The 12,367-nt window shown below is 39.0% G+C and overlaps 1 protein-coding gene across 1 annotated transcript; it reads left to right on the forward strand.

Moving 5' to 3' along the window:
- The first annotated feature begins 1,225 nt into the window (after positions 1-1,225).
- On the forward strand, positions 1,226-11,857 carry LOC128739754 (transmembrane protease serine 9-like). The gene is made up of 9 exons (XM_053835254.1): positions 1,226-1,310; positions 7,708-7,805; positions 7,872-7,987; positions 8,054-8,319; positions 8,380-8,712; positions 8,772-9,370; positions 9,433-9,703; positions 9,810-9,881; positions 11,109-11,857. Exons 1-9 carry the CDS (start codon positions 1,226-1,228, stop codon positions 11,855-11,857), a joined length of 2,589 nt encoding a protein of 862 aa, XP_053691229.1.
- The last annotated feature ends 510 nt before the right edge of the window (positions 11,858-12,367 follow it).

Below are 12,367 nucleotides of genomic sequence, written 5' to 3' on the forward strand. Positions count from 1 at the left end.
AACATTTGGAAAGAGCCAATAAGTCAAACGTAAGAGTAAGAATTATTTTTTTCTGCTTCTTTATTTGATTGATTGGCCCTTTTCAAACGTTAGTCGAGAAATAGTCGAGTGCAGGTTTACTTGATTCATTGCAAGCGTTATCTGGAGATGAATGTATGCAACATGGCATATTTCAAATCAAAAACAATTCGTTAAATCAATTTTGACATGAGCTCCGTTGACAAGTGTGGTCGACAAGTTGAGTCGGCTATCGCGTGATTGCCATTTGCACATGACTTTTATTCCCAACTTGTGAACGACAGTGTTCTTTTTTCGAAAAGCAATGATTGACAAAGTTTTCGTAATTAAGTGTGAATGAGATAGTAATAGAATAATTACTAGCTATAACTCATTCCTAGATTGTGATTAATTATTATCAATTAAAACTTCGTGTCGGAAATCACCGACAAAATCACTCTTTACTCAGCCTAAGAAAATTCTAAACAGTTTTAGTAGTTTTTATGTTTCAATTTGTCTGGTCCATTATAAAATTCTGTGTAGTAGGTTCTTGAAACTTTAAAATTTGTCATTGTGCGCATAATCAATTCTACTAGTATAAGCATCCGGAAAATTATAGCTACCAAACACCAATACTACCACAACTTTGCGAGATATTGGACGCCACTGCAGAACTGACGCATCGCGGTCTCCACCAGAGCCAGAGGCGACGGTTAAGATGACGATTTATTATTTCGTCCAGCACGGCCGTCAGCAGCTTAGCAGTAGTCAGTAAGTCTGATTGCAACAATTAAAAGTTGCGTTGCATATTTATGACAAAAGCAGCCGACATCGCCATCTCCTCCACCGGCTTCACCACCAGTTTCTCCTGCTGTCGCACACGCAACAACACCATCGACCCCGTCCCCATCCGATGGGGAAACAATTCCTCGTGAAGAACGCTAAGAGAAGCTAATCAACTCCCGTGTTGAGCGGTTGTTCTAATTCGGAAGACCCAGCCAACCAAAGTAATTGCCAGACGACTTGAGTCGTCGCAAGTGACGAAGCGCGAAACTCGATCTGTTTTAATAGTTTAGTATTTATCGGGCGGCGTTACGAGCAACTTTATCGCGGTGAAAATCGGTGCGATCAATCGAATAGTGATAATTATTTACGTGAAGGATTTTTTGTGATGATTAAGAGATTGCGTAAAATATCCAGTTTAATGACCATATTAGTGTTAGTGTTAATGTTACTGAGAGGAGTCTATGGAGAGGATAATGCATTTGTTGATGAACCTCCTGATGGATACTATCAGCGAATCTCACTAGACGGTAATTGTGGATTAGTGCACACTAACTGTTCATTATTGCAAAAACAAACAGTAACTCACAAATTCCAGCTCTGTTTGATTCAGCGAATTTTCAGAGCTTAGTAGTAAATTATTAAGCATGCATATTTTGGCGCTTTCAACACAGTTGCAAATACCATGAATCATGAACAATATTTATGTGGCGAAATGGATGTCATTGATTTGACATTCATTTTTATTTGGAATATAATTACCAAATATGTTGCAACAAGTGTTAATAAAAATTGCATTCAACCCCATTCTGCAGTAATAAATTGCTTCCAAGAAGTCGGTTCCATTGAATGACTATTTTAAGCTTCAGATCTCCCGACAATCGATCATGCGCCAAAACGGAACGGCTACTGAATAACGATATCACTTGGAAATGCGGAAAGGGAAGTGCGGGTCAGCTTGTGCCAGTCGTAATTTTGGCTCTATAACAATACATATTTATGACGTCTCCGTGAGTAAGATAAATCAGCCACTTGCCACCTGCGGTACCGCTTAACTCAAGACTGTTTTTTTTCTGCGAAAAGAGCTACCTGTACCTCGGGGCAGTAACTTGCATGTTGAAGTTGCTCTATTCCGTGCATCTAATATAAGCGATAAATGACAGTATTATCAATTCCATATTTCGTTTTTGAAGCATTTAAACTAACTTTTGAAGTCAAAGTAATTATATCCTGAGATAAAATGGATTGACTTTAGTTTACCACATTTTAGGTTTGATTTTCAGATCACACAACTAGAAAATTAAACGAATAAAATAATATCAAATCATTAGTTATCAATTTTTAACTATATTCCATACAATAATGTAGTTTTTGAAACAATTTTACTGTACAGAGCTGCTTTTCTTTAATGTTTTGCAAGTTGTGCAAAATTAAATGCACAAAATGCCTTTGGATTGACCATTCTCTAGTTCATAGCCGCTTCAAATATACATTCTTAGCTGTCAGTCCTAATCTTGTTAGCCTGATTTCCCAGGTCTCTTAGTATTCATTGTGTTTATCAGATCAAGTCATCCCGTGCTAGATTTCTTTGGTTGGGTCATTGAAAAAAAAAATTAAATTCACTGCATCGTCAACCGGTATCACCACCCCCCTGCACAGTGGTCCAAACAGCGAAATACGTGATCACATGATATTGCGCTGAAACCTGAAGTTTTTCGCATGTAGTGTCTTTAGGAACATTTATACAAGTTATAAGAAGTCCCTTCTCGTGAGAGAAATCTTTGGGCGATTAATTAAGTGAGATACGAAATTTATTATCTCGTATATTCGAGATTCAGGTCTGGTCCTTTCGGCAATGTTGTAGTAAATATTAATACAAAAAATTTGTCAAAGACACTATACTTGTATCTCTTCATGAAAATTGTCTATGAAGCGTTATTCGTGGATAAACCCTTTAAAACAGTTTTTAAACCCTGACTTATTCTGGTCAATTTTTACGTGTTCATAGTGTTCTAGAAAGTTGTTTATCTTGCTAAAATCAACGTTTTTGTAGAACATTATTATATGTTACTTTCTAAAGTTTCGGAGATTTTGAGCTTTTTTGGTAAAAAATAGTACTTAAATATTTCCCAAGGAGGCAAATGGTGGCAGATCAAACAATTCATACTTAAAAGTACAAAAAAACCTGTAAAAGCAAGTGTTGAATGACTGTATCTGTTTGTATCCTCAAAAGTTATAGTTATTTTTAAAATCCATCTCAGTCATGTTTACAGAACAATTAAACTGTACTTCGGATGCAATAAACGCCATTTTGTTTACGTTGACAATCGCTTTCTAACAAGTTAGTCTTAACAACAATTTGTTTACCTATTTCCGATTCGAAAATGAATGTAGGCTCAAAATTATTTGACGCAATTAATAAGAGAAAAGCTTCCATATAACTAACTCCCACACGATCACGTATTTCGCTGTTTGGACCACTGTGAACTGGCGTCATAATAAGAATAATTTTTCAATTACCATAATAAATCAAAATATTTTACCATAATTCTTTGAAAGCAGATTGCACCTTCGCGTTGAACTAGAACTTGGGACTGTCTTGTTCCGAGTGGCTTTTTCCTCGTTCGTATACTAGAACTACAAGTTCGATACCATTAGCAATAATCACCTGTAGGAGATGACGTTGTAGAGTTTTGATCATTCAAGGTTATTTGAAGAAATAAATGCAAAATTTAATAAAACGATTGTTTGAAATCAACCAAGCGAAAATCTCTTTTGACCTAATGTTAATCTTGAAAACGTTATGCATTTGATTAAACAGAAAAAGGTTTTTCACGATTCTAATGCCACGTCTGCTGAGAATCAGACAATGATATTCCTTACATCCAGCGAGGAAAATATTTATTGAGATATTCAAGTAATGAATCATCTAAAACAGAATAATTGGTATGTTATCCACTTTTAGTGGAAAGTCACTAGTTGTTTTTTATTCTGAACAGAACAAACTCAGCTGCATTATTTGAGGCGTTTCAATATTATTAGGATCATAAATATATGTTAGAGTGAATCCAGCGTTTTAAATCGCGCCTTATTTTCAAAAGGGCGTAAAAGATATATTACCGACAGGCTTAGCACGCTCTTTTCGCTTCGATTTTGCTCTTTTGATTACTGCACCTAAACCAACCAGAATTTGAAAAAGAGATGTATGGGAGATTTGTAGAATTAGTTATTATCTGCAATATTTCTAAAGAAAGTAATGTTTTATCTTTTGTATTTACGGCGCTATAAGGCTATGCTACCAACGGCATTGCAGTCGTATTGCGCCGTAAATACAAAAAATAATACAGGCGATAGAAAAAATCATTACATACATACACACACGCACACAGACACTGCTCAAATCGTCGAACCTTATCGATTGGTATATGTGACTTGGCCCTCCGGGCCTCGGATCAATTTCGTGTTTTTCGACCAATTTTTAAACCTTTGATATAGTATAACAAAGGTAAAACATTACTTTTTTTAGCAATATTGTAGACAATAACTTGTTTCACAAATGCCCCATACACCTCAAATTTTGCTTGGCTGAGATGCAGTAATCAAAAGAGCAAAATCGAAGCGAAAAGTGGATGCAAAGCCTGATCTACCGGTGGAAGCATAACTGCTCCACTCTACATTTTTATCGTCTAATACTATAAACTCCTTATTCTATCTGTACCGAAAAGTAATCCCCGGACAGGATGTCATGGCTTCGTAGAAAGAATCGCTGCACGCTCCCACCCAATTTGTAAACAAATCAAAACAATAAAGGTTGAACAATAAAAGTGCAGCTACAAGAGATCGTTCGTTTATGATGTCTTTTGTCACAGTTCCGTTGTTGTGTTCCACTATTGTCCGGTTGCTATATTACAATAAAATAGTCCTACTCTGAACGATCAATCATTTATTTCCGAATTGAGAAAGACATACACGTATTCAATTTCCAAGCAATCAAATATAATTTTCAACCATTTTTTATATAACTGTAGTTCTGTAATGAAATATACTGTCGTGCTGAATAAGCTTCTCTTTTGGTTATAATGTACGGAACTGCAATTGACCAACATTATAATTGCAACAGAATGGTCGTTTAAAGACTGATTTTTTTATATTAAAATCTTATTCCATAACAATTTTTTCTTTTGAATCAATCTTACTTGAACTGGCCTACTAGGACTTAATTGTGTCAAAAACAAACAATAAGGTCATTGCAAATTATTTTTAAAGTTTTTGTCACGACCACCCTCGATTTATATGTTCTCACTAGATTTAAATTGAATCACCCTAAACGATTTTTGACAATCATTCAATGATGGCACAAACACATGGAAAAGACTCAAATTGAGTGCTTTTGTTTATATGTGACGCGAATGGAGGAAAAGTAGGCAAATAAAAAAAACCAAAGCTTTGGGTTGACCAAACTCGTGTTTTAGTCTTTTGACCTTGAAATGCGGACAGGCATATATTAATATTTTTTTTTTTTTGACACGATGGTTCTACAGGATTTTTGCACTAGCCCCGTAATTGTCCTGTACTCTAATAGCCGGCCACGAAGTCTGTCAATAAAGAAGGGTCAAGTCTTAGGAAGACGTTTAAGCCCAAAGCTTTGATATATTTTTTGAAACGATGGTTCTACAATTGATGAAGGGACGGGAAGGGAAAGTAATGAAGAAGGATTTTTTGGGAATAGAGGGGAAAGAGTGGAAAGGAAGGGGGTGGGGTAATAGATAGCTACGCTTAACAAGTTGTCTTTGTGACTCCTACCTTTTGTCCAATGCTGAAAGGTACATGGGTCGAACCAAGCTATAATCTGAGATTATAACCGGATTTAAACCCACAACGCCCGCCAGGGCATGTACCTATGAACCACAGAGGCGCTGGACAAAAGGAGTCTCCACAAACCACCTTATTACCCCCCCCCCCCCCCTTCCTTTCCACTCTTTCCCTTCATTCCCAAAAACTCCTTCTTCATTACTTTCCCTTCCCGTCCCTTCATCAATTGTAGAACCATCGTTTCAAAAAAAAATCAAAGCTTTGGGTTTAAATGTCTTTCTAAGACTTGACCCCTCTTTATCGACAGACTTCGTGGCCGGCTATTAGAGTACAGGACAATTACGGGGCTAGTGCAAAAGCCTACTAACTCTATCTAGCAGCATCGCCTAGCCGAGATTCGAACATACGACGACTGGCTTATCAAACCAGCATCGTACCTCGAAGCTAACTGGCCGGCTAAGTAGATAAATATTCCTTTTCAAAAATATAAAACCACTTATCAATTTGTTCCGTTATTTGACTATTTATTGGTAATGAATATAATTATTATTCATAAAAGTATTATGCTAATATGGGTAGACAAAAAAGCTGAGTGAGCAAGATCATGGGCAAATTTTGGCCTTCAGAAAGACTGGATGGGGGACCAGGAAAATTGCGAGAGAAATTGGACGTAGCCACTGCGTTGTCCCGAATTGAAAAATCCCGCTAGATATGGTCAGAAAAATGGTGCAGGACCAAAAAAGAAACTGACTAAAAGGGATGAGCATCGTATTATCAGTAAAGCATCAAATTCTACGTTGAGTTGTTCACGAATTCGTACCGAACTCAAGTTGAAGGCTTCAGTTTCGACGGTTTGGCGGACATTGATCAGTTCCCCACGTCTGCAACCTCGGTACAAGGAAGCACGCCTGGAATTTGCACGCCAGAACATGTCGCAAGACTGGAAAAAGGGAGGATTAAATTCTTTAAGATTGAGGAAATGTATTTATTAAGACCGCTTAAACAAAAATTATAACAGATGATTTTCTCAGTCAAGGAAAAGTAACTTAGACGGACCGGACGGATTTAATGGCTTTTGGCGAAATTTATGCGTAGGGATATTTTTGTAAGAAAAACTTTGGTGGCGGCGGATCCGTTATGGGCTGTGGTGCACTTTATGACTCCGGAAGGCTGGAAATCCAATTTGTATCACACAAAAGTTTTGACTACACAGATGTCCTTAAAGCCAGTTTGCTACCAGAGATTCGAAGAAGACGCAGGGTGAAGGGTGATTTTCCAACAGGATAACGCACGAATTCACACCAGCACTGAAACAATGACATGGTAGAACTCTGAAAAGATAGCCGGCTTGTTCACCGGATCCGACTGAGAACATTTCGGGAATAATGGTCCGACGGATTTATGCAGATAAGGCACTGAAAATTGCAATTCTTAAGTCATGGGGAGGAATCGATCTGGCAACACTGCAGAAATTGATCCAAAGTATGCTCAAAAGTATCGTTCAAACTATCAACCGTTCTGGTGACGTAACTGATTATTAGATATTTTTATAGTTGTTTTACATTCTGCATATACGAGAAACTTCAAGCGGTCGTATCATTTTGAAAAACCTTTTTCTTCAAAAATCACTCTGTGCAATTAACTTTGCAATAAATAAACTCTTGGACTTGAACTTGCAAATAAATAAACTCTGGAACTTAAATCCATATTTTGACACTTAATTTCGTGTAGGGTAGACGCTCCAGTGGATAGTGTTTAGAGTAGGGCTGTTTAACCGGTAGTACCGGTAGTACCGAAACCGGTAATACCGACCAATTTTTGGATACCGAAATACCGGTTTTGGGAAGGCAAAAAACCGGTATTTCCGGTTTTTTCTTAGTTTCCTAAACACAACGTGGGTTTCGAGTAATTCAACAGTTTAGCCAGTTCAAGATAGGATATTCCGGGATTTTCATTGCGAGTGTGTAGAATTATTTCGCGAGTTCCAGATGTGTTAGTATTCAATCAATTGTTTATAGAAATCATTTTAGAAAATAGATCTTCAATTTTACCTTAACCATTCAGGATCAAGATCAAAATTGTATGAAAAAGGTTATTCAAATATTTATTCCGCAGACTGTCCCAGCCGATTTTACAGTGAAGACGTATCGAGCGCTTTGGGATTTTATATTCTAGGTGGATTGAGAGCATTTCGCCGCGAGTTTCCTCATATGGTAAGAACGGTTTGTGACATATAATGTTGGAGTTGACAATTACTAAGCGATGAAAAAATTCTTTAGGCTGCGATTGGATGGGTTAACGAAAATACCGGTACGGTGGATTACACTTGTGGTGGTTCTCTAATATCCTCCCGGTTTGTCGTCACGGCGGGTCACTGTGGCTTGAACGATGACAGGTAAGACTATACAGTAAAGATTCCGGTAAATACTTAGCTTAACAAACAACTTTTAAACTTTTATAGAATTCCACCGAACGTAGTACGCTTAGGTGATACGAATCTCGCATCTAGGGAAGATGATCGTTTCGCTCAGGATATTAAAATCAAACAATTTATTCCCCATCCAAGCTACAAGCGATCACAGAAGTACTTCGATATTGCCTTGATAGAGCTGGAACAGGATGCTAAACTGGATTCCTCCGTATGTCCGATTTGTCTGTGGCCTAAAGACAATCTCCAAACGTTCACCGGTGGATTTCAAGTTGCCGGTTTTGGAATCACGGATTACGGTTAGCTCCGTCAGTTCGAAAGTAAGAAAACCTCTGAAATTCTTATTTTTCTCAAAGCAGCATCAGACGCTAGTCCCACATTGCAAAAAGCATCCCTCAACTACTGGGACTATGACGCATGTAACACAAATCTACCTCGTCCACGATCACTGTATCGAGGACTGACGCCGGACCAATTCTGCTCCAAGACACCAAGCAAAGACACCTGTCACGGGGACTCCGGAGGACCAATTCAAATCGATCTCAACGATGTCAATAAGGTCATTCCCTATCTGGTGGGGGTCACGTCGTTCGGAACCGGCTGTTGGGATGGGTCTTTCGGGGTGTACACAAAGATTTCCAGTTACATTAGGTGGATCGCTTCGATAGCAAACGTTACGGTCGATCCGCTGGGTAAGCACAATAAAAATTGACGCAGACCAAAATTTTCTAAATTTTACTGTGAATTTTAGAATGTGCCCGTCAATCGGAATGTCTATCATCGAGAAAATTTTCCGACAGTCGCATAACTCCACAGAACAACTCACCTTTCTTTCGAGTCGAGCTGCAGCGTTCTGGAGAAAGTTTCAACCACTGCAGTGGTGCTCTAATAGACTATCGGCATGTGGTTACCTCGGCTAGCTGCACCCGTTGGAACGGCAGGGATCCGTCTCACATCAAAGCGAACGAACAGTTGATTAAAATTACCGAAATCATTCGACATCCCTCGTACGTTCAAGGACAAAACTATGACGACATCGCTGTATTGACACTTGAGAAATTCTATAATTCGTACAAGATCTACCAAATCGTTGCACCGGCTTGCATTTGGAACAACGAGCGCATTCCGGAGCCGATCGTTTTCTTTTCCGGTTATGGACCGGACTTCACTGGATCTGCAGCGGACAAAACATCCGCTGTTCCGTTAAAAATCCTAACGGCTTTCTATCTGGAAAATGGACGTTGCAATGCAAATTACAGTTCGCAGTTTCAAAACGAACTGCCTGGTGGATTTAATAGTAATTTTATTTGCTCTGAAAATCCCATTGATTTGGTTCCAGAAATATGCAAGGTGAGTTAAATCTTCACTGAATGTGACACCTTGGGATGTAATTGTTTTTCGTAATACTAAAGCTGGAACCAGGTGGACCAATTTCCAACTTTCGCCGGGACAACATAGTACCGTATGTATACGGTATCAACACGTTAGGGGAGCAGTGTGGTGGAGCAGGGAATGTTTTCGTCGCTACGCGGATCTCGTTTTATTACAAATGGATCGAATCGATCGTTCTCAATCGAACGGATCCAGCGAAGGAAACACCATCTAAAATAGCCGATGGATCGGAAAGAGTCTACGAACCTTTAATCGTCAGTAGAAACGATGTTGCATTCGAGCAAGACCTAGGTAAGTGTCATACTTTTAGTCAGCTGTTGAAACGAAAAGAAACACGTAAAAATCACCAATGCAATGGGTGCTTTAGCATCCTATGTATTTCCAGGTCTAATTACAGCTGATCGCCGGCTAAGACCCTATGGAAATCGACTGGTGCCCGGAGGTTTGAAACGCGTCGCAACTGCTGCTGGTAAGCGAGCAATGAATAATAAGTACTCATTTCAATACCATCATAGCACGTCAAAATTGAGCGCTTTGGTTGCTTCTAAAAGATTTTATAGCCTGTTTGAGTGCTATTGAATGCTCATTCTGAATGGATATTATTTGAGTGGTAACTAATGCGAAATACGGTAATTTTAAGAGTTTGCTGGGTGTAAAATTTCAATTAAACTTGTTCACATTAACTTCAGCTTGCTTTCAATAACTAGGCAATGCAAACTAATTTAATGAATAACTTATTTAACCAAACAAACAAATCTATGATCTGGATTTATTATTGATACACTTTGGTTGTTTGTTGTTGCATTAAGCTTCATCCACTGTTGTTTGGACTAAAAATGTACGACAGACTTTTGTTGGCCTTCACTATTGGAAAACGCATTAAAATATTGTCAAAAAATAACGGGCCAACGTCATTTAACTGGATTTATGTTTCCCAAAAGCGACATAATTTGTTCGAATTTTGGTGCATGCCTAAATTTTTTCTGTAAATTTGTGATTCAAAAGGATAATTCAAACAGACAGTATTCCATGTTTTCTTCATATTATATATTGATTGTATAATTGGATTTCTTTACTGGCCAGTAAAAAAGGGTTCTAACAAGCCAGTCGTTGTATATCCAGATCTTGGCTGGGCTGCTACAGTCAAGGAGGATCGTTGCACCAACCCCGTAATAGACCTGTACTCAAAATGGGCATCATTCGCCACAACTCATTTAATTGAATTGAATTGAATCATACGCCACCTTGAAGTCGAATGACAGATGGCGAAACTCTTGACGTTTTCTTTCCTATTCAGAGGTACCATTGGAATATTCATTCATAATTGCCAAATTATTCCACTATAAAATTGAAAAGAGTAAAACTCAAAGCTCTGGTGCCAACTTTAGAGATCGCCTTAAATTATTCGAAACAATTTAAGGAAGTGCTAATTACTGATAAATAATTCAGCCACTCAAAAACCGTGATAAAACACATATTTAACACATTTGTTCTATTTAGCTCATTCTTCCAGAAAGTGCTGCTATCGATATTTTGGAATATTTCCATGGAATATTTTCGAACTGGTAGCCATGAAATCAATCACCCAACATCAGTATCGTTCAATTCGTTAGAAAACTTAAAACGTATCATTGTGCACTCGACAACCACTGCTCAAAAACGTTTAATATCAATCCGTTACCTCACTTCCCAACAGTGCATCACCGCGTCAAAGAATTCACCGAGAACCCGCTGGAGGTGACAATCTACGGCACCCAGTTGAAGCACGTCCCACTTAATACCGAAGACCTTTTGCAGACGCTCGACTCCATCGCGGTTCAACACCATCGCCAGGATCAACCGCCCACGCCACCAGCACCACCACCACTAACCAACAGCAGTTTCGAAATTTTAAAATCATTAGAACTGACCAGTCCGCAGCCTAATCTCGAGCAAATATTTCACCAACAGACCCGGCAGCCTTCCGTTCAGTTTTCGCAATACGGCAGCACCGCTTGGCGACCTTTCCTTTCACCATCAACGGCTCAACCGTTCATCTCACCCGCGGCGCCAACTTTGGTCCAGCAAAGCTCAAAACCGTCCATCGGTTCTCCGCCTTGCATAACGACCTCATCGGTAACCAACACTAGACAACCGGCACAGCAGCCGGTACCGGTCAATCAATATTTTCCGAGAGTCCCAGCACCATCGACTGGCTTCCCGTCCAACGTGCACTCTCTACCACTGCCTTCCTTCAGCATCACGAAATCTGTTGAACTTTACCGGGACGGTCGTTGCACTTCAAGCGCCGGTTTGGCCGGAAGATGCCTGCACTACAGCTTCTGCCGGCGGGGTCCGGTGGGGACGTGGCTTGGAAGCGGCGGTGGTGGTGGTGGCATAATCAGACCCGATCACGGTTGGTCCTATTGCAACTATGACCTGCTGATTGTGTGCTGTCCGATTTAAATCGGAAGACCGAGAGAAAACTAAACAAAAAAGCTATGAGCTTTTGCGTTTACACATGGCCACATGGCTCGTTGATAGGATGACCTAAATCAACCTAAATCGCAAATGCTTCGAGATAAATAAATAGTTTGTAAGTATAAACAGTGTAATTAGTTTACAGTTTTTTCAGGAAGTTTTCGAGATAAGCTGCTAAATTATTTTTACTATAATTTTGCTCATAATAACGAAGTTTTAATCAATAAAAAGACTAATGAAGATTAAGTGTACGTGGGCACCCTAGCACTGATCTGAACCTACCTTTATACAGTCAAGAAAAAATAGCTCATCTACCGAAGAGGAAGACAACACTTGAACAAATTGTGTAGAAGTAGTCGCTATGCAAGTCAAATAATTTATTTCATTTACAATAGATCTATAGGCCAAAGTCGGGTATCATAATTAGGGAGATGTTACGAAACGGTATTTCCTATATATCCCATGAAACTGAAAACTGAGTTAACATGAAATTGA

Source organism: Sabethes cyaneus, chromosome 3 (assembly GCF_943734655.1).
Source record: "Sabethes cyaneus chromosome 3, idSabCyanKW18_F2, whole genome shotgun sequence".
NCBI classification, from domain to species: Eukaryota; Metazoa; Arthropoda; class Insecta; order Diptera; family Culicidae; genus Sabethes; species Sabethes cyaneus.